This window comes from Panthera tigris, chromosome B2 (assembly GCF_018350195.1).
Source record: "Panthera tigris isolate Pti1 chromosome B2, P.tigris_Pti1_mat1.1, whole genome shotgun sequence".
NCBI lineage: Eukaryota > Metazoa > Chordata > Mammalia > Carnivora > Felidae > Panthera > Panthera tigris.
In genome coordinates this window covers 129,509,178-129,537,070 of record NC_056664.1, presented here as the reverse complement: position 1 = coordinate 129,537,070, position 27,893 = coordinate 129,509,178, and the positions used below count along the sequence as shown (strand labels likewise).

The following is a 27,893-nucleotide window of genomic DNA, read 5'->3' as shown; positions in this document are numbered from 1 at the left end:
AAAGAGACAGAAGAGAAATGGGGAAAACACATTTTAATGCAGAAATATCTGTACACATTTCCGGGTTTTGAGGCTATTCTTTAAATTTAGATTACTGTGTTATAGCAAGAAGCTCCAGATAAATGAAAGTACTCCTAGTATTTACTTCCTGAAGCACCTGGAAATATAAAATATGAAATAATGGTATGAAAGAACATGTTGCTGAAAAGACAGCACTGAAAACCAGTGGGTAATGTATCAGACTTATAAAAATTTTAGTGATCAAGAGTATTTATTCCCCAAGCCCCAATCTAACCAGTAAATTTGGGAGAGGTAAAGATTCTTACAATAATGTGCAAGGGCTCTGCTAGGTTTCTTCTTTCGGGAAGTGAAGTCCCAGACATGACCCTATTTAGGGCAAGCTGCTAATGGGGAAGCTGAAGGAGCTGGAACATCTCCTCCTTCCGCTTGAGCAAATAGGGTGAGGATTCACAGGCAGTATTTACAGACGTGGCACTAAAGAGAAACCAGGGAACACCAACTGGGTGATGATGTGGAAGGGAATTAAAACCTGAGAGAGGACAGAACGTAAAGGAATGTGACTCAGAGAATGGAGGACAGAAGCAGACCCGGTCCTCTGGAAACATAAAATGATTAGGGTCACATATTTCACAGAGGGTGAATCCTGATCTCATGGTGGAAAAAGAATATAATATGATCCATATGACTTAGGTGTGCAGCAGGGCCCAGCTGGGAGTTCTGGATTATTATTAGTCCACAAAATGTGCATTGAGGGGTGTGGAGAGGGGAAATGGCATAGGAGAAATCTGGGTTAGAACTATTTTTAGATTTTCAAACCTCTGAATGGAAATATATGTTTGTCTACAGGAAGGATACTTGGGAAAACTAGCCTGTCAACTTCCTTGATGGCTGGACTTCTATCACTCTAACACAGATGACGTCATGACGGGCAATTTCACTGGCTGGCTGTTTACTCTGCCCAGAAGGCTCTTTCTCCAGGTATCCACACAGCATATTCCTTATCCCAAGAGGCCTTCTCAGTGAGGCCCACCCACCCATGCTATTTAATGTAGAATTCTAACCCTCCCATCTGCTACATTTCCCAACATCTTCTACTATGCAAGGTAGGTGTTTAGTTAGTATGACTATTGTCTATTGTCTGTTTCTCTCAGAGACAGTATAAGCTCCACAAGTCCAAGGACATTTTCTGGGTTTTTGTTTGTTTGGTTGGTTTTTGTTTTTCACTGTGGTAAACAAAGCACCCGCATCAGTGTTTTGGGACCTAGTAGAGCTAGGGGGCTTAGAATTGCTTCCTGGTGGAGGAAAGAGAGACAAGAGAGACAAGAGTACTTTCAAAAGAGGAAACTAAATGCTGGCAGAAGAATAAAGGAGTATGTCAGTGTGTGCACTTAGGGAACTACAAACACTAAGTGCTGAAGAGCCCAGCAGGTATCAGGTCACAAAAACCACTGTATGATGTCCTCACTAAGCATCGGAGACAACTAATAATGGGCACTGGGAAGCCAGTGAAGAGCTGGACAAGGTGGTGGTGGTGGTGGTGGGGTAATGACTGTCATATTTACATTTCTGGTTTTTACGATATCATAGTCAAGTCTCCTAGATTCATGAAAAACAAATCTGAGTCTGAGAAACCCCCCTCCAGAGGTGGAGAATCTATTTTCCTTCCTAACCACATTAAACTTCAGCACTTTTTGAAACACCCTCTCTGCATAGGGCGTTGGCAGGGGAATGTCTCGTGAACTCCTTTGACATGCCAAGGTAGGGGAGTAGAAGAGGCAAGTGCAGGCAGGTGGGAATCATGCCAAGTAAGGAAAAATGTGGGGCTCAAGCCCCAATGCCAAGTCACCAACCAAAGACCCTAAAGAGCATACATTTAATAATATCTGTTCCACAATATTTTGCAAATTTAATTTTGCTATTCAATTTGTCCTATTTCAATTATATTTAATTGCATGTCAGAAATGGGTTTAACTTTGAACAGTATGCACATATAATCATTTCACCACCTTTTACCTCTCACTTAGACATAAAAGAAAACCAGCATTTCCTAGCCACCTGGTGAACATTAATGATAAGATAATTAGACTCCAACAGAGTTGTTTTGTATACAGAGCTACAAAGTGGCATTCAGCTGTAGGTTCTAATATCACATAACTTCTATGTGGGCTGCCTTGAGTATAGCATAACCTGATAGGAATTTTTCTGTTTTAATGACTTTATATTTTCATTCAAAACAATCCTGTTCTCAGGCAATAACAAGGATTGGCAAAGATGTGAAGAGGTTGGAACCCTCACATACTGCTGGTGGAATGATAAAATGGTGCAGCCACTTTGAAAAACAATTTGGCGGTTCCTTCAAACGTTTAACAAAGGGTTACTATATGACCCAGCAAGTCCACTTCTAGGTATATACCCAAGAGGACTGAAAGTTTAAGTCTACATAAAAATTCGTACATGGATGTTCACAGCAATATTATTCGTAATAGCCAAAATTGTCAACACAGCCCAAACATCAACTGGCGACCAGATAAACACAATGCTGTATATCCAAAAAATGAAAATCTTCTTCAGCAATAAAGATGAATGATATACTGACACATGCTACAACATGGATGAACTTTGAAAATGTTATGCTAAGTGAAAGAAGCAAGGCACAGAAGCCCATTACTATGAAATGTCCAAATAGGTAAGCGTATAGAGACAGAAAGTAGAACAGTGGTTGCTTAGTGCTGGACAGTTGGGAGAAGAGTGGGGGAGTGACTGGTCATGGGTACGGGGTGTCTCTTGGGGGATAATGTTCTAAATTTGGACAGTGATGATGGTTATACCATCCTGTGAATACACTAACAGCTACTGAACTGGTCATTTGAATTTTATACTATGAATAATATCTCAATAAAGTTATTATTAAAATAATAATTCTGTTCTTTCTCCCACAAAAGTTCCCTAGGTCATGTGTTTATTTCTATCCTCTCTCCCCACCCATCTGCAAAGTAATAGCTCATTGTGTATGTTCAGTATGCTCCCACTCTCAGAGTTTCTGGAGCACTTCCTACTTCTCTAACACAGCTCATGCTGATATTTTGTCACCATGCATCTGTCCCCTCCATTACATTGTCAGTTCTTCTAGGGTAAGGCTCACATCTTAATCATTAGAAATTCTCTTCAGTGCTTGCCTAGACATATATAGGAAGTACTCAATAACTGCTTAGGGAATAAGGAATAAAGGAAGAACTGCTTTCAGATTAAATACCTGGTAGGATTCCACAACATAGAAGAGCAAAATATAACGAAGTCTCCCACATGCGATTATTCTAAATTGGAATAACCACTGGATTCCATTTCGCTCTGGATTTGACCAAATAATTTTTTGAGGCAAGGTTAGTTTTTGCCTATCGCCTAATTACAGAAGTACTTTTTTAAAGATTTTATTAAGTAAATGTCTTCATCCAACTTGAGGCTTGAAATTACAACCTTGATATCAAGAGTCTTACGCTCCACAGATTGAGCCAGCCCTTCCTATCATCTAATTATCAGCTAGTAACTACTAAGTATTTTACTTTATTGTTGATCATTGTTTAATTAATAGCAAATATTTTCTTTTCTCCCTGGATAAACAAGTAACAGAGTTCACTGAAAGGGGTGGTATGGGCTCACTCCATCTTCACTTTTTTGCCCACAACCTGATCCATGAGGTAACTAATTGCATAGGACAAAGTTTCAAAACTATTGCAGTCATTACATCGAAGGTTGAGTCTGTTATTATTAGTGTGCATCAAAGCCATCTGAAACGCATTGGCTTAAAACAATGACAACTTATTTTTCATGATTCTTTGGATTGGCAATTTGATCAGGTCTTCTGCTGGTGCCACCAAAGATTACTCCCGTGGCTATAGTCATCTGTGGTTTAACTGGGGTTGTGAGTCCAAGCCGAGCTCATTCACATGTCTGGAAATTATTGTGAGCTACTGGCTGGCATACCTCAGTTTCCCTCTGTGTGGTCCTCTAAATGCACAGTAGGTTGGACAGGGCTCCTTCAAAGCCTGGTAATTAGTGTTCCCAAAGAGCAGAGTGAAAGCTGCAAGATCTCTTAAGACATTGGCTCTAGAGCAGCTCTGCCCTCTAGAACATTTCAGCAATGATAACAATGTTACAAAACCATGCTGTCCAATATGGTAACCACTGGTTGCTTGCGACCATGTGGTACTTGAAATATGCCTAATATAATCGAAGAACTGGATTCTAAATTTTATCTCGTTATAATTGATTTAATTTAAATATAAATGGTCACATATAGCTAAGGGTTACCACATAAGACAATGCAGTTCTAGAATTTGCACTTCGGCCACATTCTATTGCTGGAAGCAAGTCTTGAGGACCCACATAGACTCAAGAGAATGGGGAGATACAATGCATTTCTTGGTGAGGGGAACAGCAATGATCCACATCAGAGGGGCCAAGATATACAGAATCATGATTCACTGTCGTAACAATCTACCACACAGGATAAAGGGGAAAGGGAGGGTTGGGGTAGGAAGGCATCTCAAAGACAGTGATATTTGAAGAAAGAGCTGAAGGAAGTGAGGAAGCCAGCCATGAGACTATCTGGCAAAAGAGGAGGCAGGGAGAACTGCAAATACAAAAGCCCTGAGGGAAGTGCTTGCCCTGCTTAGCAGGCTGGCACTGTCAGAGCCGGCTACACAAAGGATGAGGGTGATAGCTTCTGGAAAAATGTTTCCTATCATGAAAGTTAGAGGGAAGTAAGTCTTTGTGGTTGACAGGAAAGGCACCTAGTAACTACATATTTCTTATACCGCAGACATCTAGTTACCTTGCTGACTCAAGGTCTGGCCATTAACCTAAGAATGCTCTCTGTGACAGCCTTACCACAAAGCTTATGCGTTTTCCATTCTAATAGTCCAAAGACCTCAATCCCTACTCTGGGCAAGCACATGTGAAATCAAGCTCTGGCCTGTAAGCACTAGACCAGATCAGCTATAAGAAGGAGGAAGATACAAAATCATTTCAAAAACCAAAACTGAAACTGTATTGTCTTTTATTCATTATTTTTTTTAATGTTTACTTATTTTTGGGAAGAGAGAGAGAGACAGAGTGTGATGGGGAGGGGCAGAGAGAGAGACACACACACACAGAATCTGAAGCAGGCTCCAGGCTCTGAGCTGTCAGCACACAGCCTGATGCAGGGCTCGAACCCACGGACCGCAAGACGATGACCTAAGCTGAAGCTGGATGCTCAACCAACTGAGCCACCCAGGTGCCCTTGAAACTGTATTTTAAAAGTTACATGCTCTGAAGTTTTTAATACGAGGACATATGGTCTCAAATACCTCCAAGTCAAAAGTAATGAATGAAGAGCACAATGTCCCATGGCCATAAGAAAATGTTCAACTTCTCTCTCATCGTAAGGTGGCATAAGAGCATATGACAGAGTTTTCCAACAAAGATGTCCACCAACAAAGACAATTTAAAAGATATTAAATTCAGATAATCTGAAAGAAATATGCCAAACACAAGAGTAGACAGCAATTCATACACAATGATCCCAGTCCTTCAGGAACTTACAGTCGACAGAAGAGAGGAGAATGCTGATCACCATGTGTGACGTGCCACAAATCTTTGAGAGAAGTACAAACAGGGCACTGAGGAAAGAGACAGAAGGTGGAGGGAGGTAAAGGAGGCACAAGCAACCTTTCCAAAAACATGTGAACTGTGTGTTGAAAAAGAGACCGGAATTAGATTCAAGGTAATTAAGGGAAAAGCAATTCAAGGAAACAGAATGAACAGGTGAAGTAATCTAGTCTCCCATGGTTTTCCCTGTGAAGCAGCTTCCGAATGCTCGTTTAAGCTAAATGAAGTCCTGGAATGTCTGATTGATGAAGACCTGATTCAAATATCAGACTTTAACTACTAAAACCAGTGTTTTCATTCTCAACAGAATTTCTCCCAGCCCAACATCCTGTTTAGCAGAGTCCACCTTTCCTATCATTTCTGGGCCCCTTTCAAACTCAGCATGCTGTTTGGCCACTTACTGGTATTCTTAGGCGTTTCTGGCAACAGGGTAAATATCTCCTTATTCAACTTTCAATGCTAGAGAGAGATTCTCAATGATCCTCCTGTAATGTCTAGGAACACTTCTCTCCACTTGCTATAATTGGGAAGGAAAGGAAATTAAGAGATGAGAAGGAACAGATCTTCCTTCACTTATGATGGGGTTATGTCTGGATACTGTAAGTTCAAAACATCATAAGTCAAAAAATGCACTGAGGGCCACCCGGGGGGCTCAGTCAGTTAAGCATCCAATTTTCGGCTCAGGTCATGATCTCACGGTTCATGAGTTTGAGCCCTGTGTCTGGCTCTATGCTGACAGCTCGGGGGCCTGGAGCCTACTTTGGATTCTGTGTGTCTCCCTCTCTCAAAAATAAACAAACATTTAAAAAAATGCATTGAATATACCTAATCTACCAAACATCATACCTTAAATGTGCTCAGAACACCTACAGTAGCCTACAACTGGGCAAAATCATCTAATACAAAGGCTATTTTAGAATGAAGTTGGCGGTCTCATGTAATTTATTAAACATTGTACTGAAAGTGAAAAGCAGAATGGTCGCATGGGAACAGAATGGTTGTCAACAGGATCCGTCCTTGGCCCTTTTGTGACTGCATGGTGGGCTGGGGGCTGTGGCTACGATTGCCAAGGATCATGGAAGGGGACATCCTGCATAACACTAGCCCAGGAAAAGATCCAAATTCAAAATTCGAAATATAGTTTCTCCTGAATTCCTATGGCTTTTGCACCATCACAAAGTCGAAAAACTGTAAGTCCACCATCGTGATGTCAGGGACCGTCTGCATAAACAAGTGACTGGGGTGCCTTAAGTCTGAAAGTCTCTCAAGTCAATCAGCTGCTGTTCATTTTCGTCATGAACATGGCATCGGCTCACTGGAGTGGCTGAGTAACATCAGTTACTTCTGGCAGCACCGACATGGGCAGGATCTTAAAAGTCACTTGATATGAAAATAAGGTCTGAGGAACTCTGGCAGAAGCAGAGGAATCCTGACATCCGCTTCTGTCCTAAATTGGCAACTCGTTACTCTGCACTGAGACAAGGGGAGAAGAGACATACCTATGTGGGTGTGAACTAAATCCTGGTATCACCCCTTCCTCTGTAAGGAACAACTGTCTCCTCTCCTTTCTTTTTTATTTTTTAAATAATTTATTTTTTTTATTAAAAATAATTTATTGTCAAATTGGTTTATTTATTTTTGAGAGAGAATCCTAAGTAGGCTCCACGCTGTGAGCACAATGCATGATGTGGGGCTCAAACTCGCAAACCGTGAGATCATGTGACTTGAGCCAAAATCAAGAGTCAGCTGCTCAAACAACTGAGCTACCCGGGCGCCCCTCTCCTTTCCTTAATCTAAAGCCATAATCCAAACTGTCTCTATAAAAAGTGCCAAAGTTCACTGAGATGCACTTTTCCTAAAATTTTCTAGACCATAATACTAAAATTACAGATAAAGCAGATCTTTTGGTTCTCCTGCTTAAAACCCTCCAGTGGCTTCAAATGAATTCTAAACTTCCTACCAAGATCTGGACCCTCCCTGCTCTCCAATCTCAACTACTAAAAATACCCTAATTTCTAGTCTCAAAGTCTTCATTTCTGTTCCTAGAATATGCCAAGTGTTCCCTCCTCATGCCCTTTGCAATCCAGAAAGTTTTTGCTTCAAATCTTCAAAAGCTCCTTCTCCTTGTTTAGATCTCAGCGCTTGGTATATATGTGGGATGAATGAATGAAAAAAGGAGTAAGTGGACTAGAAAGAATCAAGGAAGGCAACTCCCAGGAAATGGGAGTAGTTCATAGGAAGCTGGTCTGCAAAGAAAGCAGCATGGAATGGCTCTGAGCAACTGAGGAAGGAAGGAGTCATCTCCTTTAACCTCTCATTTTACTAACTTCACAGGTGAGACAGTGAATGTGAACATATCTCAAAATTGTTCAGTGTTGTAGAATGAGTAGTTAACTTTTAAAATGATGCTAACCTCAAGTTTTACCAACATTCTCAGCTCTTCTCTAAGACAGAATTCTTCCCTCAGCTTCAATTCACTGCAATCTGTGAAGGCAAGTTCTAGCTATTTTATCTACAGCTTTGGATGATGGAGATGGGTGCCCAACCTTCCATTAGCAGGAACAAGTGAATTTAACTCTCTTAAGGGAACAATTATTTCATTCTGAGAAAAATGGAATTATGTGATCCTCCAAGATTAGGCAAAAATGTTTGGAAAGTATAAAACTAGGTTCCAAGCTTCTTATGTCCCTTTAGATTTTTAGAAGTGTAATAACTTTTTGTGAACCAATTTGTTCCAGACTAAAGTAGCAAAGTAAAGCTCTGTGATGGTAAAAATAGTTAGCCAAATGATATCACATACGCTAATTTAAATTTTTTAAATGTTTATTATTTTTGAGAGAGAGAGACAGAGACAGAGAGCAAGCAGGGGAGGGGCAGAGAGAGAGAGGGAGACACAGAATCAGAAGCAGGTTCCAGGCTCTGAGCTACCAGCACAGAGCCTGATGCAGGGTTCGAATTCACAGACTGTGAGATCATGACCTGAGCTGAAGTCAGCCGCTTAACCGACTGAGTCACCCAGGCGACCCACACATACACTAATTTAATATAAATACGAAATTTCTCCAACTGATTAGTCTAACAATGGACATCTTTTTTCCAATCCTTCAAAGGACAATTAAATCAAACACATCCAACCAATTCTCTTTCTTCTCTTTGAGAGAGAAATGGAGTCAGATACCTGACATCCTAAAACTGCTTTCTAAACTCCCATACTGGCATGGAATACCAGCACTTTAATGCTAATAATACAAGGTCCACAGCAAAGAGGGGGAAAAATGAGAAATCACAGGCAAGGGTGCAGTGAAACTTCACTTTCATACATTGCTAGAGGCGGAAAATTGGTTCAATCACTCGGGAAAGTAGGTTGGCAATATATCAAGAATCATTACTATGTTCATATTGTGTGAAACAAGAATTTCACCTTTGAGAATATATCCTAGGAAAATGATCAAGAAAAAGCTACAAACACAAAGGTTTTCATTATAAAGTTATTTATGATTAAAAAGATTTGAAAGCAAATTAAATGTCTAACACCTGGAAAATATTTAGGCTCACTAGGGTATGGCTACACTAGGGACCATTACACAACCTTGAAAAATTACTGTGATAATGACGGCATAGCAACATGAATAAATAGACATGATATATATACCTAAGCAAAAAAGTCAGGATTAAGACGATATGCCCTATTAGAAATAGGAAATAGTCACCCAAATGAAGACGGTTGCATTACAGTAGTAAAATTAAGGTCAATTTTTTGTTCTCTATTTCATAAAATCTGTCATGATATTTTCACAACTTAAAATTTAAGAAAGGAATACTAAATGGAATCTAGTTCATTTATCACTGAACAAATTATTACTTTTATTTATTTTTATTTTTTTTACTGAAGTATAATTGACATACAATATCCTATTGGTATCCTGTGTCCATCGTAGTGAATCGATATTTTTATACATTACGAAATGATCCCCATGGTAAGTTTAGTTACCATTTGTCATCATATAGAGCTATTACAATATTATTGACTGTATTCCTTATGCTGTATATTATATATTCACGACATTAAGTTTTTTTAACTCCAAGTTCGTATCTCTTAACACCATTCACCTGTTTCACCCATCTACCAGCCCCTCCCTACCCTGGGAACCAACAGTTTGTTTACTGTATTTACGAGTCTGTTTCCATTTCGTTTATTCATTTGTTTTGCTTTTAGGACTCCACATGTAAGTGACACCATATGGTATTTGTCTTTCTCTGTCTGACCTATTTCACTTAGCGTAATATCCTCCAGGTCTACCCATGTTGTCACAAATAGCAAGATTTGATTCTTTTTTTAATGGGTAAGTGATATTATCTATATATAGCACATCTTCTTCATCTGTTCGTCTATTGACAGACACTTAAGTTACTTCCACATCTTGGATATTGGAAATAAACACACGGGTGCATATATGTCTTCAAACTGATGTCTTCGTTTTCTTCAGATAAATGCCCAGAAGTGGAATTGCTGGATCATATGGTAGTTCTATTTTTAATTTTTTGAAAAAATATGGAATGTTTCACGAATTTACATATCATCCTTGCACAGAGGCCATGCCCATCAATCTTCAATAATTCCAGTTTTAGTGTAAGTGCTGCCGAAGCAAGCACAAATTACTACTCTTAAAGAATGGCATTATTAGAGCACCTGGGTGGTTCAGTTGGTTAAGCAACCAGGACTCTTGAATTTGGCTCAGGTCATGACCTCACGGTTTGTGAGTTTGAGTCGGGTGTCAGGCTCCATGCTGACAGCACAGAACTTGCTTGGGATTCTCTCTCTCCCTTTCTCTGCCCCTCCCCAGCTTGCGCTCTCTCTCTCTCTCTCTCTCTCTCTTTCTCAAAATAAATAAATAAATAAATAAACTTAAAAAAAAAAAAAGAAGACAGCATGATGCTTCAACTAAAGGCACAGCTAGAGGCTGGTATGGCTGAAACCAGTGTTTAAGAGAGAAAACAGTAAGAATGAAGTGACCATGGTGTGAGTAGGAGGCAGGTCACATCACATAGGGTCTTGTAGACCATTCTGAGGACTGTGACTTTTATTCTGAATCAAATGGAAAGCCACTGTGGAGTTTTGATTCATTGGAATAGGAACACGCTGGGCACTGTACTGAGAATAAACAGAGACTAATAATTGTAGCTCCTAATAGCAGTAAGAGGTAATCAGATTCCTGTTTTATATTTTGAACATGGAACCAACAGGATTTTCCAACAGATGGAATATGAAATAAAGACAAGATTGAAGGTGATTATTATTTTTTATGTAAGCAACCAGAATCGAGTTCTTTCCATTGAAATGAGGGAAGATCAGGGAGAATGATTTTGAGCAGCAAGTTCAGGAATTCAGTTTGGACGTACTAAGTTTGAGATGTCTATTAGATACCCAAGTAGACATGACATGTAAATAGATACGAATTTGGTGGTGACTGACATACAGATGGCATATAGAACCAGGAGACCCGATGAGTTCAGGAAGGAATGGCTACAGAGGAGTTGGCATGACCTGGCTCCTGGTGCATCCCACTTTTAGGAAGCTGAGAAAAAGAAGAAGGGGTCAGGAGAGGAGATTGAGAAGGAGCTGCCAGTGAGGTAAGAAGAGAATCTGCACAGCGTAGTGTTCTAGAAGTCAAGTAAAGAGAATGAACAGAGGAACCATTAGGGAGTTGACAGGGAAGGAAGGACTGAAAATAGACCTCTGGTCACATCGCAGCAGACACTAACACACAGAGACAGGGTAAGTTACAATGAGGGGTGTGTGAGTGAGAGTGGGAGCTCAGGATGGCTTACTGACTTGAGAAAAAGAACGCGAGAATTAAGTTTTCAGAGGCTTTCATTACTGTAAAAGTGTTGTTTTATGTGTGTCAAAACATAAACATTAATGGTTTTTTTTTGATGCCAGGAGGTCTGACTATATAATTCACAGAGCCCCTTGTTCAAATGTTACTAAGAATTTCAAGATGGCAGCACCAGAGCATTAAACCAAGTGCAGGGCCCTGTTAGGAGTGAAGGCTTATGTGACTGTAATTGCATGGGACACACAACCACAAAGCCGGCCCTAGACGCAAGGCATCTCAACTTAACAAATAAAAGTACTGCTGGTACAGCAGGCTTCCTTAGTTTCTTGTTTAAAAACAAAACAAAACACTTAACATTTATTGGAGAATACAAGCAGAAAAAATAAATGATATAAACATAAGGAGAATCTGTTAGAATGTAATTTACTTTTTTTTCCCCCAACTTGCTTTCAGAGCTAAATCAGCATATATGGATCTGAAGTCATTATAGTATGACAGCAAAAAAGGGCAGAAGAGTCATTAAATTTGATAGCACTAATAAAACTACATGAGAAAAGGGAAAGAAAACAGGCTTACTTTTCATTAGTATGCAGACAAAATAAAAAAAAAAAATCTCCTTCACAGTGCTTTAAAAGTTTTGGTTAACGTCCCTAAATGAACATTTAATATATAAATTCATTTTGGTTCCACCCCATTGACATAAAAAATGATGCCTGAGTCAGAATACTAAGTATAAATGCTAAAACTAAGATAGGAATGCTTCACTTTCTCACAGTAGTAAAAGAGTATTCCTTCCTACACTTTTCAAAATACATGCACATGTAAATGTATTCCTTTATTCGGCTAATATATGCAATATCTACTTTACCAGGTACCATATAAGGTGCTAAACTTGTACTATTTTTCTCTTTCAGCTTTATTCTAAGTATAACTGAAAAGGCCGGTAAGCAACACCTCTTGCTTTATTGCACATTCCAGGTCATGCCATGACTCATTTGGAGGATTTTCCCTCCAGGAGTTTTGGTAACAGTCTTCAGTGAATTTTTACTCCAAAGATCCCTTTTTAGCTCAAAAGCTACTTGCTCTGTGAAGCCTTACCCAATCTTCCCAAGTACAGACAATCATTATTCATCTGTGCCTCCCTGGCCATGTGTTCATGCTCACATTACTATGCCTTTGCTATCCATTATAGTTACTTGTTTTCAAGTCTCTGCTTGTAGATGGTGAGATCTGTGACGGCAAAATTAGTCTTATGAAGTGTTAGATGCCCAGTACCTAGCAAAGTACATGGCATATATCAACTGCAACACAGAAGTTTGTTTAACAAAAAAGTATTAGATAAATGATACCAGGGTAAATATATCCAGAGGTGGTTCATTAGAAATGGGCTGTTCTATTAAGGGGGTGGACTGTATATAATTGCTTGGTTTTACATACCTCTATTTCCTGCTCCATTTGTTGTCCACTCTTAATTTCATCGCCAGTGATAGCTATTAAGATGCCTTGCCTCTCCCTCTCAACTTGGATATTCTATGGCCTTTTGGGGTCAAGTTCCAATGATACCTATGAGGCTTAGGACATAAATCAACTGCAGACAACTACATGGAGTGTGGCAGGTAGGTGTAGCCTCACTTTGAGAATGGCTGCTTCCAGGAATGAATACAAGTAATAGCTTTACTAACAGTTCTTAGTGGGCTATGCATTTAATAAGGAGGAAGTCAACATAGGTGCCAATGGCTGGAGGGGAACTTGGAAATTAATCAATTTTAGAAAAAGGTCAATCTCCCACATTAGGTAACTTCATCACACAGCAAGACCTTGAAATTACAGATTTGAAGTTAGAGTGTCAGATTACCATATAGAGACACACACAGCCTAAATTTAATGGTGGCATGTTGCTGATTGAAAGACACTGTTCATGGGGCGCCTGGGTGGCTCAGTCGGTTGAGCGTCTGACTCCAGCTCAGGTCATGATCTCGCGGTCTGTGAGTTCGAGCCCCGCGTCGGGCTCTATGCTGACAGCTCAGAGCCTGGAGCCTGTTTCAGATTCTGTATCTCCCTCTCTCTCTGCCCCTCCCCTGCTCATGCTCTGTCTCTCTCTGTCTCAAAAATAAATAAACGTTAAAATTTAAAAAAAATTAGGGGCACCTGGGTGGCTCGTCGGTTAAGCGTCTGACTTCGGCTCAGGTCATGATCTCACGGTCCGTGAGTTCGAGCCCCGCATCAGGCTCTGTGCTGACAGCTCAGAGCCTGGAGCCTGTTTCAGATTCTGTGTCTCCCTCTCTCTCTGCTCCTCTCCTGTTCATGCTCTGTCTCTGTCTCAAAAATAAATAAACGTTAAAAAAATTTAAAAAAAAAAATAAATAAAATAAAAAATAAAAAAAAAAAATTAAAAAAAAAAAAAAGACACTGTTCGAATTTGTTACTTTAATATGTAAGTTTGCAAATGTATTTTGACAAGTCAGTTTAAGGCCCAAATATCCTAGGGGCACCTGGGTGGCTCAGTTAAGCGTCAGACTTCAGATCATGATCTCACGGTTCATGAGTTCAACCCCTGCGTTGGGCTCTGTACTGACAGCTCAGAGCCTGGAGCCTGCGTTAGATCCTGTGTCTCCCTCTCTCTCTGCCCCTCCCCTGCTCCCACTCTGTCTCTCAAAAATAAACAAACATTAAAAAAAGACCCAAATGTCCTGACTCTTATACAATAAGGATTGAATATAGGAATTTTAAATTGAGTTAAGTAAAGGACAGAGGGGCCCCGAGGGAACAAACTCACTAAAATTATATCGGAATCGTACACTTTCAATTATTTTTAGTGATTTCCTTTTATAAAAGCAAACATGCATTCTATCAGAAAAAGGGTGTTACGGCTCTGACCACAGTCTTTACATAACTTAGAATTTACATTGTTCAGAAGATGAAGTGCAAAGTGAACAGCAAAAACGGCACTGGCAATTTTATCCAATGTTAAAGTATGTGACTGAAATAAACCTGTAACATTACAAATGAATGCTATGTGCACTGAAGGTGCTTTCTAAGTAATTGTTGACTGAATGATAATCTCGCATTCTTGAAAATGAAGCTGCATATGAGCGACCTCAATTTCTATAGAACTTTAAAAATGATATGAAAAACTTAGGTCATTAGGTGGGAAAATTCAACTATATGCATTTATTCTAAAAGTCATTAAAAACACTTTGTTTTAAAGTAGTAATTTATTTTGATATTTGAGGATATTAAATACATACCCACATAAGAAAAAATAATACGACTCTGTGGGGTTTACAGCTGATACTTATAAAGACTGGAAAGTGACTCTAATTTTACAAGTTAATCCTAGATAGTAATGGGGGACTATTTCTGCTGGGCAGTATTAGATGGTAAATAACAGGTATCATAGGGTTTTTTTAATGTTTATTTATTTTATTTTGAGATAGAAAGCAAGCAGAGGAAGGGCAGAGAGAGGGGGAGAGAGTTTGAGAGAGAGAGAATCCCAAGCAGGCTCCACGCTGTCATCATAGAGCCCGATGCAGGGCTCCGTCTTCCAAACTGCGAGAACATGATCTGAGCTGAAATCAAGAGTCAGATGCTTAAGACACCCAGGTGCCCCAGTATAGTTTTATTTAATTAAAACAGCTCATACACTCCAGACAGTTTTAAACAAGAGGAAAATGATCAAAGCTATCAAGACAAGCTCCCAGCAGTTATGGGAAGAGCTATCAGCAACTACTGACTGTACCTGTACCATATGCTTTACCCTCAGAGCCCTTGACATATTCTTTTTTATTATTATTATTACTTAAGGAGTTTGCCTCTGTGCATATATTGTGAAAGCACTGAACGAAGTTATTTATCATCATTGTTGCTGAAACCTATCAATGCTCTGTCTGAGTCACTGGTTGAAACATCCAAGAAAGTATAAGCATTTAATTAAGGGTCCAAAATACACTGATGTTTTATAATATCAGTTCTTGGGACATTTGTTTGACAGAAGAAAGCATGCCAATCTGTGAGTCACTCGTTTCAAGGTGTCAGAGAGAGATTTTAAGCAGAGACTGTTATGGGGCTTTCTGCTCGCTCAACATCCAGGACTGGTACCTTTCCTCAGCAGCATCAACCCTACTGACTACTTTGCTTTTCTGCTTTGTTCCTCATCTATGGAATGCCTGCCATATTCTGGAGTCCAACTTTGCATGTTTGATTTTCCTTGTTTTTTTTTTTTTTTTACATTTTATTTATAATTGCTAGGTGTTTAAGCAGATGAAGTTATCTGAAGCATGACCTTATAGTACTATTCTAACTAAAAGTCTCAGAGCCATCCCTTCAGCATTTAAATATATAATATTCCATCTGGATACAGCCACAAGCATGGAGCTTTTCAGAATGAAAATTATTAAAATGTGTCACTGAAGTGCAGAGGCTGTGCCTTATTGCCCTTTGTACATTTAACATTGTTTTCAACACATAAAGCAGTCAGTGAATCGTGTGGGTGGGTGGGTGGATAGATGAAGTGATTAGCAATGCCGTTATCAAAGAATGGTTATGAAAAAGTGTCATTAAATCACTGATGCACATATAAAGGACTAGAATATAGAAATACAGGTAGGAACCAGAAGACTTTGAGAGTGAGTTCCCATAAACCAACCTCTAAGTATCCAAGTGATTGCATGCATAAATCTGAGAGTCTCTAACCACGGTTATCTGTGAAAGCAGACTGGATCCAGGATAAGGTCATACAAATGCAAATGTAAGATAATGTATATTGATTTTATTTCTTTACTTATAAGTTATGGTAGCATTCAAAAAATGCTTTGAAAGGTAATTAGATTCATGGTTATACATTTATCATTTGACTATAAATCTTTGATAAGTTAACTAAAGCAGTGCATACAGACGTGTCTTATGAGCTTGGCCTTTCCATGATAAGCTGTTTTCTTTTATTAAGAACAACAAATAAGGGGCACCTGGGTGGCTCAGACAGTTGAACGTCCAACTTTGGCTCACGTCATGATCTCACAGTCCATGGGTTCGAGCCCCACGTTGGGCTCTGTGCTGACAGCTCAGAGCCTGGAGCCTGCTTCGGATTCTGTGTCTCCCTCTCTCTCTGCCCCTCCCCTGCCCACACTCTGTCTCTGTGTCTCTCTCTCTCTCTCAAAAATAAATAAAGATTTAAAAAAAAATTTTAAAAGAACAAATAAATCATCTTCTAGCCTCTAGACTTATATCCTGTGTAATTCTCAAAAATGTCTCAATGACTTTATCCTATTCCCTCAGTAGTCTAAGTTATCTCTGAAGCCACCAATAGGCTAAAAAATATAGTTATGACATCAAAATTTACAGTTGCCCAAACATCATGAATCTTAGGAAAAATAAAAAATGTGGACACAGAACAACTAAAATAAGAAACACACTAGAAAATATAAGTCCTAGTTTAAAGAACTCAAACAGCCATTGCTTATTGAGCACTTACTAAATGTATTGTGCTAAGTGACCTATATATACTCATGGTCAGAAACAGGACTGAGGAGGTTGGACAATCGACTCCAGAGCCTAGATCACAGAGCTAGTGAGTGGAGGAGGTGAGAATTGAAACCATGTCTACCTAATCCCATGTGCTAGTTCACTAACTAACTTTGTATAGAAAGGCCAACCATAAGGTCTCTGAGCACTGACCGCATACAGCCTGCTTGAGATTCTCTCTCCCCCTCTCCCTGCCCCTTCCCCACTCATGCTCTCCTGGTCTTTCACAAAATAAATAAATAAACTTAAAAAAAAAAAAAAGAAGGGCCCAACATAAGGTACCTCAGAAGAGAGGGTAATACACCACTATCCAAAAAGGAAGAGGAAAGAATATTTTCAATGAACTTGAATACAACGTGCTGAGGACAGAGATTAGTCGGATGTCTACTTAGAATTATTTTATTCAAATTGTTCACATAACTCTTTGACATCAGCATTTGATATCCCTTGAAGCAGCTTTTAAGTCACTTAGTGGTTTTCTAACATACAGTAACCCCACGTCCACCTAAGGCATTGAGACATAGCTTTGTTTTTTACTTTGTATATAATGTCACTGGAAATTTTAATGTAATACTTAAGTGCTGATTTGTGTAATATCAGCACAGGTGGTTTTTAATGCATCTTGTAAAGTGTATTTGTCTTATCCACAACAGAAAGATATATGGTATCACTTTTAAAATTGATCTTTAAAAGACTTGTATGCAGTGAAATTCAAGGCTTGCATTTATGAGGTCATACTTCCTGGAAGAGTAAACAAATCAGTGTTAAATTTCTTTGTCCCCCTTTAAAAAATTCCATCTGGTAATCTCTAGACATTCTAATTTAGTATTGAGAGATTAGGTCACATTAGTTTGACATAATACTATGTTGTTCAAAATAAGGTAATTTAGACAGCTAGCTATCTGCAAGGAAGAGTTAGGTTAGAAATCAAATACAAGGTCCCCCTCTTTCTAGGGGGAAATTTTAAGGAACAAAATAACTTGCCTACTATTACTATCAAGCCATTTAAGGGTTGATTTTGTTTGATTCCAACTATGTATTTTTAAGCTATAAAGCAAGAGTTCTTCAAAATTAAAAAGAGTTTTTAAACTTTATTAGGACAACTAAAAACAAAAAATAGCAAGAAATTAGAAAAAACTACAGTTTATAATAACAGACAAAACTAAAGGGAAAGGCATCTAAATTTAATGCTAAACATACCTGTGAAAAAAATAGTATAGAGATTATTTTGTTCTGTTTGAATCTACATCATGATGTTATAATTGAAAAGAGTTCTAGAATCCCTTATAAAGAGAAAAGATCAGAAATAAGAGTATACAAGAACTAATAACATGCTTGAATTATCAGCCAGGGACCAAAGCTGGGGGTTAGAGAAATGGATAGTTAGACAGACAACCAGAGATTTGGGACAGCTATGCACGGTCCACAGCTCAATCACAATCCTTGTTGGAAATGATTTCTCATAACACAGGGAAGAAACAGAGACTGTAAGCTTAAGCAGGGCAGGCATAGGCTCTCCCCTGACTGTAAGCTCCACACAGACAGGGACTGTGTCTGTTTTCTGCATCCATGTTTCTCTGGTGCCCTAGAAATTGCCAGACATGGGGGTAAGTGATAGGTATTTGTTGGGAGTGAGAAAGGAAGGGAGGGGTGAAAAGTCAGATTTCATTAAAACACACCATGGGTCTCATTTTCTTCCACTATCAGTGAGGGGGCTAGACTAAATTATTTCTTGGGCCTCTTACAGTTTTCATAATTGATCATTCTAATTCTAAATAAAGATTGTTCCTGATAAACAGAACCCGAAGGCAGGGGTCAAAGACATCTCCAAGGACACAGGAAAGAAAAAGCTGACCTGAAACAGAGTAACCATATGTACAACCAAAGGGATTTTAATTTTAAGATCACAGAGAATTATATTTAAGTTAGAACATTGGCAAGGTTGAGGTTCAACTACAATTAGACTATTCAATGATTATGGCTGGCAAAGTTTAGTAAGAAAGGTAAATAATTACAGGTAGGTGTCACGTCTTTAAATATTGACCTAATTGTATTAATGCATAGTGATTTGCCCTCACTGTAATAATTTATAGTGATTAGAAACATTATACTTGACAGCTGGGAAAGAAGGTTACTTTTGATAGAATGTGACTGTGATTGGAAATAAGGTCCTTAAAGATGTAGTTAAGTAGGGGCACCTGAGTGGCTCAGTCAGTTGGGGGTCCGACTTTGGCTTGGGCCATGATCTCGCGGTTTCTGAGTTTGAGCCCCGCATAGGGCTCTGTGCTGACAGCTCGGAGCCTGGAGCCTGCTTCTGATTTTGTGTCTCCCTATCTGCTTCTCCCCTGTTCATGCTCTGTCTCTCTCAAAAAAAAAAAAAAAAAAAAAAATTAAATTAAAAAAAAAAAAAAGATGTAGTTAAGTTAAAATGAGGTCATTAGGGTGGGCCCTGACCCAACATGACTGATGTCCTTATAAAAGGAAGGTATTTTGAGCAGTTTTAAAAGATACAGATACTCACCAAGAGAAAGCCAGGTGAAGACACAGGGAAGAGACATCCACAAGCCAAGGAGAGAGGCCTCAGAAGAGGCCAACCCCACACCTTGACCTCAAACTTCTAGCCCCCAGAACTGTGAGAAGATTAATTTCTCGTTTAAGTTACTCAGTCTATGGTGTTTTGTTATGTGGCCCTTGTAAACTAAATCACACCTCCACAAATCTCTGAAATCTCTTCTATAGTTTATTTCTGGCATAACAGCCTGCTTAGTTCTCAGAGTTATGCATGATGCATGTGTCAAAACATTTATTAATACATGATATTAAGAAAGCCTGTAGTTTTCCATCATTGATAAACTGGAAGGCAGACAATGACAGATCACAATAAAGTATCATATTCTAGAATCTACAATCAACATGAAACTCCGCAAAGGATTATTTCCAGTGAGGGTAAACAATGAGGTGAGAAACAACCCAGCCCTACACTCAGAAATTCAATCAGTACCATATTCATATAAACTTTCTACTATAAAACTCAAAGTTAAAGAAGTATAGACTATTAAATGGAAAATCCTGATAAGACTTACTTACTGATAAGACCTACGCCTCTCAAAAGCAGTCTGGATTATGCACAACATGTAAGTGATGGCAATTGTGATAAAGACATAATAGTAACCAGAGAAAAGTCTGGTAGCAGGCACTAAGAAATTTAGAAACCAAGGCTAAACTATGTCCAACTTAAACTATTCCTCTTCCCATCCCCAACCAAAGGTATTTTGCACAGTTTTAAGACTCAAAAGATAAAAGGACTGTGAAGCCATCATTTTTCCAACCTATACTAATCCCTAACCATACTGCTATCACTATTCCTTCTCATAATCAACATTTTGAACAAATCAGGCTCTTTCTCCTGGTGATGATGATTTTACTGTGCCTGTAGATGATCCTGCAGCTACCCCAGCCTCTCAGCTTCTTATCCACTTTTCCCCAAGGACCTTGTTCTCCACCCTGCCTGTGCAACTCACTCTCACAAAAGGACACCGGAGATTGTCATTTAACAATAAATGCACGTCACCACAAACTTGATTTCTAGCATCCTTTCTCTGATCACAATCTGTTTTCTTTACAGTTTGTGCCCCTTCCCGGTTCCCCCATTTGCATTAATCCTCAGCTCCTCTGCCATGTCCAGTTCATTGACTTTTAACACCACTTTACTATTCCTCATCTCTAATATCCTCATATCTTCCTTTACCCAGCCTTACTTCCACATGCGATCATTACTATAGCTCCCCTGTATTTCTGTAACCCCCCTTGCCCCTCTCTTCCTCTATCACATGTGCTTGGGTCAATTCAACTCTCCAACTGACTCCTCGCCTTTGGTGAGACAACTCCACATGGGTAAGGAACAACATTCACAGTGACTGTTCTCACTTTAAATTCATGAGCATTGGCCTCAAGCAGGCCTTTCGTAATGCTCGTGGTCTTGTTTTACATTCCTAGTTTAACTCACCCACTTCTAGACTACGTTTTCTACCTCCTCTTTCCCCCAACCTCCACATTGTCTTCCTTCTTTTCATGTTCAGTTGATGACCTTGCTTCTTATTTGTTGAGAAAACAGAGGCAATCAAAAGAGGACGTCTAAATGTCCCCACACGCAAATCTACCAACTTACCTTCTTGTTACAATGGATGAATTCTTTGCCCTCCTACCCAAGACCAACTGTTAACACTTGTACACTGGATCCCATTCCATCCCCTACCCAGTAATCTCTCTCCTGCATTATTGACTTTTCCCACTCTACAAGATCATTCCCATCAGCATAGAAATATGTTGAATTAGTCCCCATCTGTGTAAAACCATTACCTGGCCCCACATTCCCCCCTCCAGCTACTGTCCCATTTGCTTTGTCCAAAAACCTTTCATTCCTGCCACTATAAACCCTTCTCTTTCTCCTGTATTCCACATATGCACTCCGTTGGTTCTTCCTAAATATGTTCAGAAACCAGTTACTTCTCACTATCTCCACCTTTATACCTTTGTCCAAGTCATCACGATCCCCCGCTTGGATTACTGAAATATGTTCTTTAACTCCTCTATATTTTATTCTTCCTAATTTCACCTGTAAATATTATATAATGTAAGTCAGATCACAGCAGTATAATTACCAAAACCTTCCATACCTTCCACCTCACTTGGAGTAAAAGCTAAAGCCCTTACAAAGGACTTTCAAGGTCCTCTGTGATTTGAACCCCCCCTTTTTCCCACTCCTACCCCAACCTCATCTCCTTCTTTTCTATTTGGCTGACTGTTTTAACAACACTGGTATCCATGCTATTCCTCGAATATGGCCAGAAACTGCAACCTCTGTGGCCAGTGTCTTTTTGTCCCCTTTTGCCTATGATTTCTTCCCCCACGGAGTAGCATCACTTACTGCCTCATGTTTACGTCATTTGTTTTCTCAAAAACTGCCTTACTTATGCCACGTTCCTGATCTCCACAAAAACAGCATCTCTGCTGCCGATACTCTCCCATCCTTCTTTCTCTCCTTGACATTGCTTTACTCTTTTCATGGTACTTATTACTATGGGATATATTATCTAGTGTTTATCTAGTGTTTATCTCTCACTACATGGAATCAGGCAAGAACTTTGCTTTGTTCATTTGACTCTCCAATGCCTAGAATAGTGCCTGGTGCACATTAGGCACTCAGTAAATACCTGCCAAATGAATGAACCAGTATTATCATCAGCATCAGTTATCAGGATCATCTTTATTATCTAAATGCCCAGGCCTAAAGGGTTCATGCACAGCAACTCTACTCTAAGACTCTTAGGTGAAACACAACCTAAAACAGGGCGACTCTGCTGGGAGAAGGGTTTGGAAAGAACATAGCCAGCATTTACTGGAAACAATGATGTGCACTTTACTGGCTAAGGCCAGAAGAGGAAAATCATTTCATGCCTCAAGAATTAGGTTTTAATCAAAACTAGCAGAACATGGTCACACGCAGATTCTATTCCTTAACAGAGCACTTCCATTAGAACAGCTTTGTATTATTTTTTCATCACTTAAATCCACAAAAAAGTATATGAATAAGTAATAGAAGGGAAAGCTGAAAAAAAGAGAATGGGATTTTCCTAAATCACTGATTTAAAATCTATCATTGTTGGTTGTTGTTGTTATTTTACATGTTATATTCCAACAACGTCTTCTTTTTTCTTAGAACTATTCCTCTATCATAGTCTCTTTTCAAGTAGAAAAAGAAAATTTACCCAAATGGGAATTTGAATAACCTAGTCACAAGGGTTCAAAGTAAAATAAACTTCAAGGTCTTATCATTTTGAAGCAAACTTACTACATAGATGGCATCTTCCTTTCTTCCTTTAGAAGATGCATGTGTTAGTCGTCATTTTTCCAATGGGAACAGAATTCTAACACCACATTAAAATGTACAGATTTAGAATGAGAACTTGCATTGCATGTAAGGAGAAAAAAATATGTATATATAACAAAGCAAGCTGATGTGTAATATATGAGAAAGTGGGCATGAAGCAATATTAAATAAATAAAAGGAAAGTTAATAAGGCAAAGAATTTAAATAATACAAGGATCTAAGAATTAATGTGTCAGGTGATAACACTTCAGCATATCTGCTTCTCAGAAGATGCATGCAACTTAAATTAAATGCCTAAATACTAACAATTAGAAATGGGGTGTGGGAGTGAAATTCAGTGGTAATTGTTTCAACTCAGATATTTATATAGAATTTTGAGTGTCTACTTTGCCAAAATCAAAATGTATCAAAAAAGGTCCCCACCATATATGGTCAACTTACTTTACAGTGATCATACTGGAGCTGTAAGGCTGGAACATCCCCTCCAATCGGCATTTGCTTTTGAAGCTCTTCATCTTTAATATTCAGCCATTTGATCAATTCTTCTAAAGACGTCAGCAACCTGTTCCATTTCTCAGCACTGGCCTCCAAGTGGGCCCTGTTGAGAGACAGTACTGACCACATTTAGAAGGTGGAATTGCATTTAAAAAATCATACATCTTCCCTTAGACTAATAATCTTGAATGATGAACTAATGTTCACGTCCAATAAGAAGGCTGACTCTTAGTAAAAAAACAACAAAAAAAACACTAAACAAGTTATTTTGAAGAAGCTAGAATATGCAGATATGTTGGTAATACCTATCAAAATTGTAAATGGATAACTACATACCACAAAGGCATAAGTATGAGGTTTTCAAGAAGAATTTCCATGATATAAAATTATGAAAGCAAGTTTCAGTAGCTTATGTATAGTATACATGCACACTGAACTACAATTTTCTTCTCCTTTCATCCATCTATGTGAAGAAAGTGATAGAGAGGAAAAGAGAGCAACTATATACATATAAAATGTTTAGAAAGATACATACTAGATGAGCTTACATCTGAGAACACAGTAAACACATAATTTTTATAATTGAGTATGTACAACAGGCCCATATTATTTTTCTTTCTAAAAGAGCTAATTAATTTTTTAGGAAAGGAAATTACTAAAGCCTTAACATTCCTTAAAACCAAATAAATTACTGAAAGTAGAACATCACCAGCATTTACCTCCAAAAGCTGGAAAACAACCAGTCATTGCTTGCATAGAACACTATCTGGCTCAAGGCTGACTGGTGTCCAGTGACAAATGTCTATTGTGAACAGAAAACAATCGGGCAGAAATTGTTGATTGCAGTACTGTGTCCCCTGGTTTAAAGGTGAGGTCTTTATTTCAATAACAATTTCGGGGTTTAGGACAGAAAAGGACCTTCAGGTTCTTAAATTATGAACTTTACAATCAGGAAACCATGTGTCTGAGATACGTTTTTGTGTGATTTAGATTCCAATAAAAGTAAAAGCCCTTGAGGTGGGAATGCAAATTGGTGCAGCCACTCTGGAAAACAGTGTGGAGGTTCCTCAGAAAATTAAAAATAGACCTACCCTATGACCCAGCAGTAGCACTGCTAGGAATTTACCCAAGGGATACAGGAGTACTGATGCATAGGGGCACTTGTACCCCAATGTGTATAGCAGCACTCTCAACAATAGCCAAATTGTGGAAAGAGCCTAAATGTCCATCACCTGATGAATGGATAAAGAAATTGTGGTTTATATGCACAATGGAGTACTACGTGGCAATGAGAAAGAATGAAATATGGCCCTTTGTAGCAATGTGGATGGAACTGGAGAGTGTGATGCTAAGTGAAATAAGCCATACCGAGAAAGACAGATACCATATGTGTTCACTCTTATGTGGATCCTGAGAAACTTAACAGAAACTCATGGGGGAGGGGAAGGGGAAAAAAAAAGAGGTTAGAGTGGCAGACAGCCAAAGCATAAGAGACTCTTAAAAACTGAGAACAAACTGAGGGTTGATGGGGGTGGGAGGGAGGGGAAGGTGGGTGATGGGTATTGAGGAGGGCACCTTTTGGGATGAGCACTGGGTGTTGTATGGAAACCAATTTGACGATAAATTTCATATATTGAAAAAAAAATAAAAATGAATGCAAAATGAAAAAAAAAAAGTAAAAGCCCTTGAGAATAAAAATACAAATAAAAGCACAAATTTGGGGCCTTGAAGAAAGACCACTTACTCAGCCTCAATCCTACACTTCATGCGTTGGACTTGAAAAGAGGGATCAGTCAGAAACGACTCCAGGGACTCAGCCCTGCACCACACCAGTGGGCGGATAGTGAATGTGGATGTAAGTGTTCAACTGCGTGAAATGGAATTACCTTGACCTTTCAGACTGAGAGGTGAGGGCTGATGGAAATAGACCTCAGCCTTGTTACGCAACAAAGGTCACCCACTTGGGGCAACTTCAGGTGCAAGAAACTTCTGCTGATCAGGTTTCATATCCTCTCATTTAGCTGTCACCTTGACATTAGCATTATGATCCCCACTTCCACAAAACTGCTCCTTCCCTGAATGATATGAGACCAACCAACCAAATATGGCCTCTACTGTCTCTCAGCTCTATCAGTAATTTCCTTTCTGGACATCTGATTTACTAGAGCTTCTGTCCCAAAGCTGATAACTCTTCTATAGTTAATTTAAACAAGTATTTCCTCATTAGTCACATTAGGTGGTACTCCAGTGGTGAATATTCAACAACATCCTAAGTCTTTGTTTAAAAGTTCATAATGTTTTCAGAAGAACAACTATCTGATCTCTAGTTCATCTCTTGTTCATAAAATAATGGCCATGCTCTATCTGCCAATATTCTTGGCTAAAAGAAAAAAAAATGGAGTTCCATAGATCTCTAAAATACCATGAACCAACATTCAGTCACATACAAAAGGCCAACTGTCCTGCCATCTATTTATAGTTCCATTGTCAGCTAGCTAATAATATAAAGCAAACTATTCAAACCTTAAAATTCTATATCTTATTCAAAAGAGCTAGGTATGAAATAATAAAAAAATGATTTGTAAATGACAGAAAGAAGTTTGAGGTATTTTATAATTCTTTGAGAACTGTATGATTAAAAGGTTCATGTTATTCTCTTGCATTTATAATCTCTTCTATTCATTCTACAGGTAGCATGATTGACCTCACTTTAAAAAATTTTGCTTTAATGAGATCCTGATTCTGCTTGAGTGCCAGCTCTCCTGTGTTCATATTGATTAATTTTAGGCCAAATATGTAATTACCTATCCCTGATAAACAGTAATTTTACTTGTCACAGAGCAGAACTAAATAACTTCAATCATATTAACTGAAAACTCTGCCACTTACGGATCATTTTGCCATAAATATATTTGACTGAGCTGTTGCAATTTCTGTCTAGTATTTTTAAATGCAAAAGAAAAAAAAATGACAGCTAGAAATCAGAGGCCTTTAGTCAATCAAGATGTGTTTCAGTGTCTCTGTGTGCAAAACACTTAAGCACATAGCCTGACCTCTTATTTTAGATAATTTGATCCTGCTTCTTCAATGTCTGTAGTTTAACTCTTTAATCAATAACTAAATCGACATTACATTCCTTTGAAATCCAGTTACATACACGCATTGTATTGAAGAGCATGCAAATGATTTTTTTCCAATGCAATTAACTCTTTTGACCGCACAAAATAATGAAATTGATCATTGAAATCTATTGCATCTAGCACCTGAAGGACTCTTCATAAAGATGAAGGCAATGTTTTTTACAGAGAGATACTGAAGTGACTTTGAAATAGATGAGATTACATTGGTGTACGTATTTCTCTGCATCTTCCTTCTTCCATCATAAAAAGCAAGCTGATTTGGCAGAAACCTTGCCTGGAAAATCTGTTCTGGTTATTCTCCAATAGATTATAACTATGTGTTCAGTGGATTACTACCATATGCCCAAATAAATGCATGCTTCCGTAGTAGCCTTCAGTGTTCTAGTTCCAATTTAATTCTTTCATCTTTCAAGATGAAAGCCTTTTCTTGGGCACTGGATTGAATTTTTTGCAAGTAGAAACCTTAAATTTGTTTTTGGTATACTTGTCCTTTCTCATTTTAACTCTAAAAATTTTAAAGCTTCCCCTTTCCCCACAACTATAGATGACCAGTCATCAATCATATATTCATAACCTTAAAACATTTCTTTTTCTTTTTCTTTTTCTAAGTAGGCTCCATGCCCAGCATGGAGCCCAATGCAGGGCTTGAGCTCATGACCCTAAGATCAAGACCTGAGCTGAGATCAAGAGCTGGACACTTAACTGACTGAGCCATGCAGGCACCCCAAACCATTTCTTTACCTAGCACATATCTGTGGATACTCACATTCTGGATAACTGACTTGTTATCCTAATTTTCACCTGCTTCAGTTCATTCTTTGGGTACCTCACATGATTAAAACAAGATATACTTTCATTGAATGGATTAGCAACCTGTATATAGAACATGCTTTACATAAGTTAGCTCCTTTTAGATTGAATCATTTATTTTACAACTCTATCAATGTTTTTACGTCACCAGCTGTTTTTAAAAATATATAATGCAAAAAACTTCTTAGAAGGTAAGGAGCCATTAAAATGGTACCTCATTATTCAAAAATGGTAGAAAAGGAATTATGGAAGAAACGTGAATTAATATCTATTTTAAATCACAAAAGCCTTTACTTTCCAATATTTCTTTAAAGAAGTTTTTATTCCTTCTCCCAATGTAGAGATACAAAAAAGAGAGCAAACAGTGGGAGTGAGTAAGCAGTGGCATTTATAAAAATAAAATACAGCTTTCCACTTATTCACTACAAACATCCATGGAGCACTCACTCTGGAATCAGGCACTGCCCTATTTCAGAAATAAGTCCTGGGGTCAAGTTGGAAGGAAGGCAGGTAAACCAAATATACTCTGAT

General features: G+C 38.6%; 1 protein-coding gene and 1 non-coding gene across 2 annotated transcripts in view; both read right to left on the bottom strand.

Annotated features, from left to right (window-relative positions):
* The window catches only part of UTRN (utrophin), a 514,156-nt gene that overhangs the window by 115,414 nt on the left and 370,849 nt on the right, over positions 1-27,893 (bottom strand). Inside the window, exon 53 of the mRNA XM_042987266.1 lies at positions 23,359-23,515. Coding sequence (XP_042843200.1) covers positions 23,359-23,515 — 157 coding nt within the window. The remainder of the gene's footprint in view (positions 1-23,358; positions 23,516-27,893) is intronic.
* On the bottom strand, positions 10,217-10,323 carry LOC122238917. Its single transcript, XR_006218063.1, has one exon. It is a non-coding gene; the product is annotated as a U6 spliceosomal RNA (small nuclear RNA).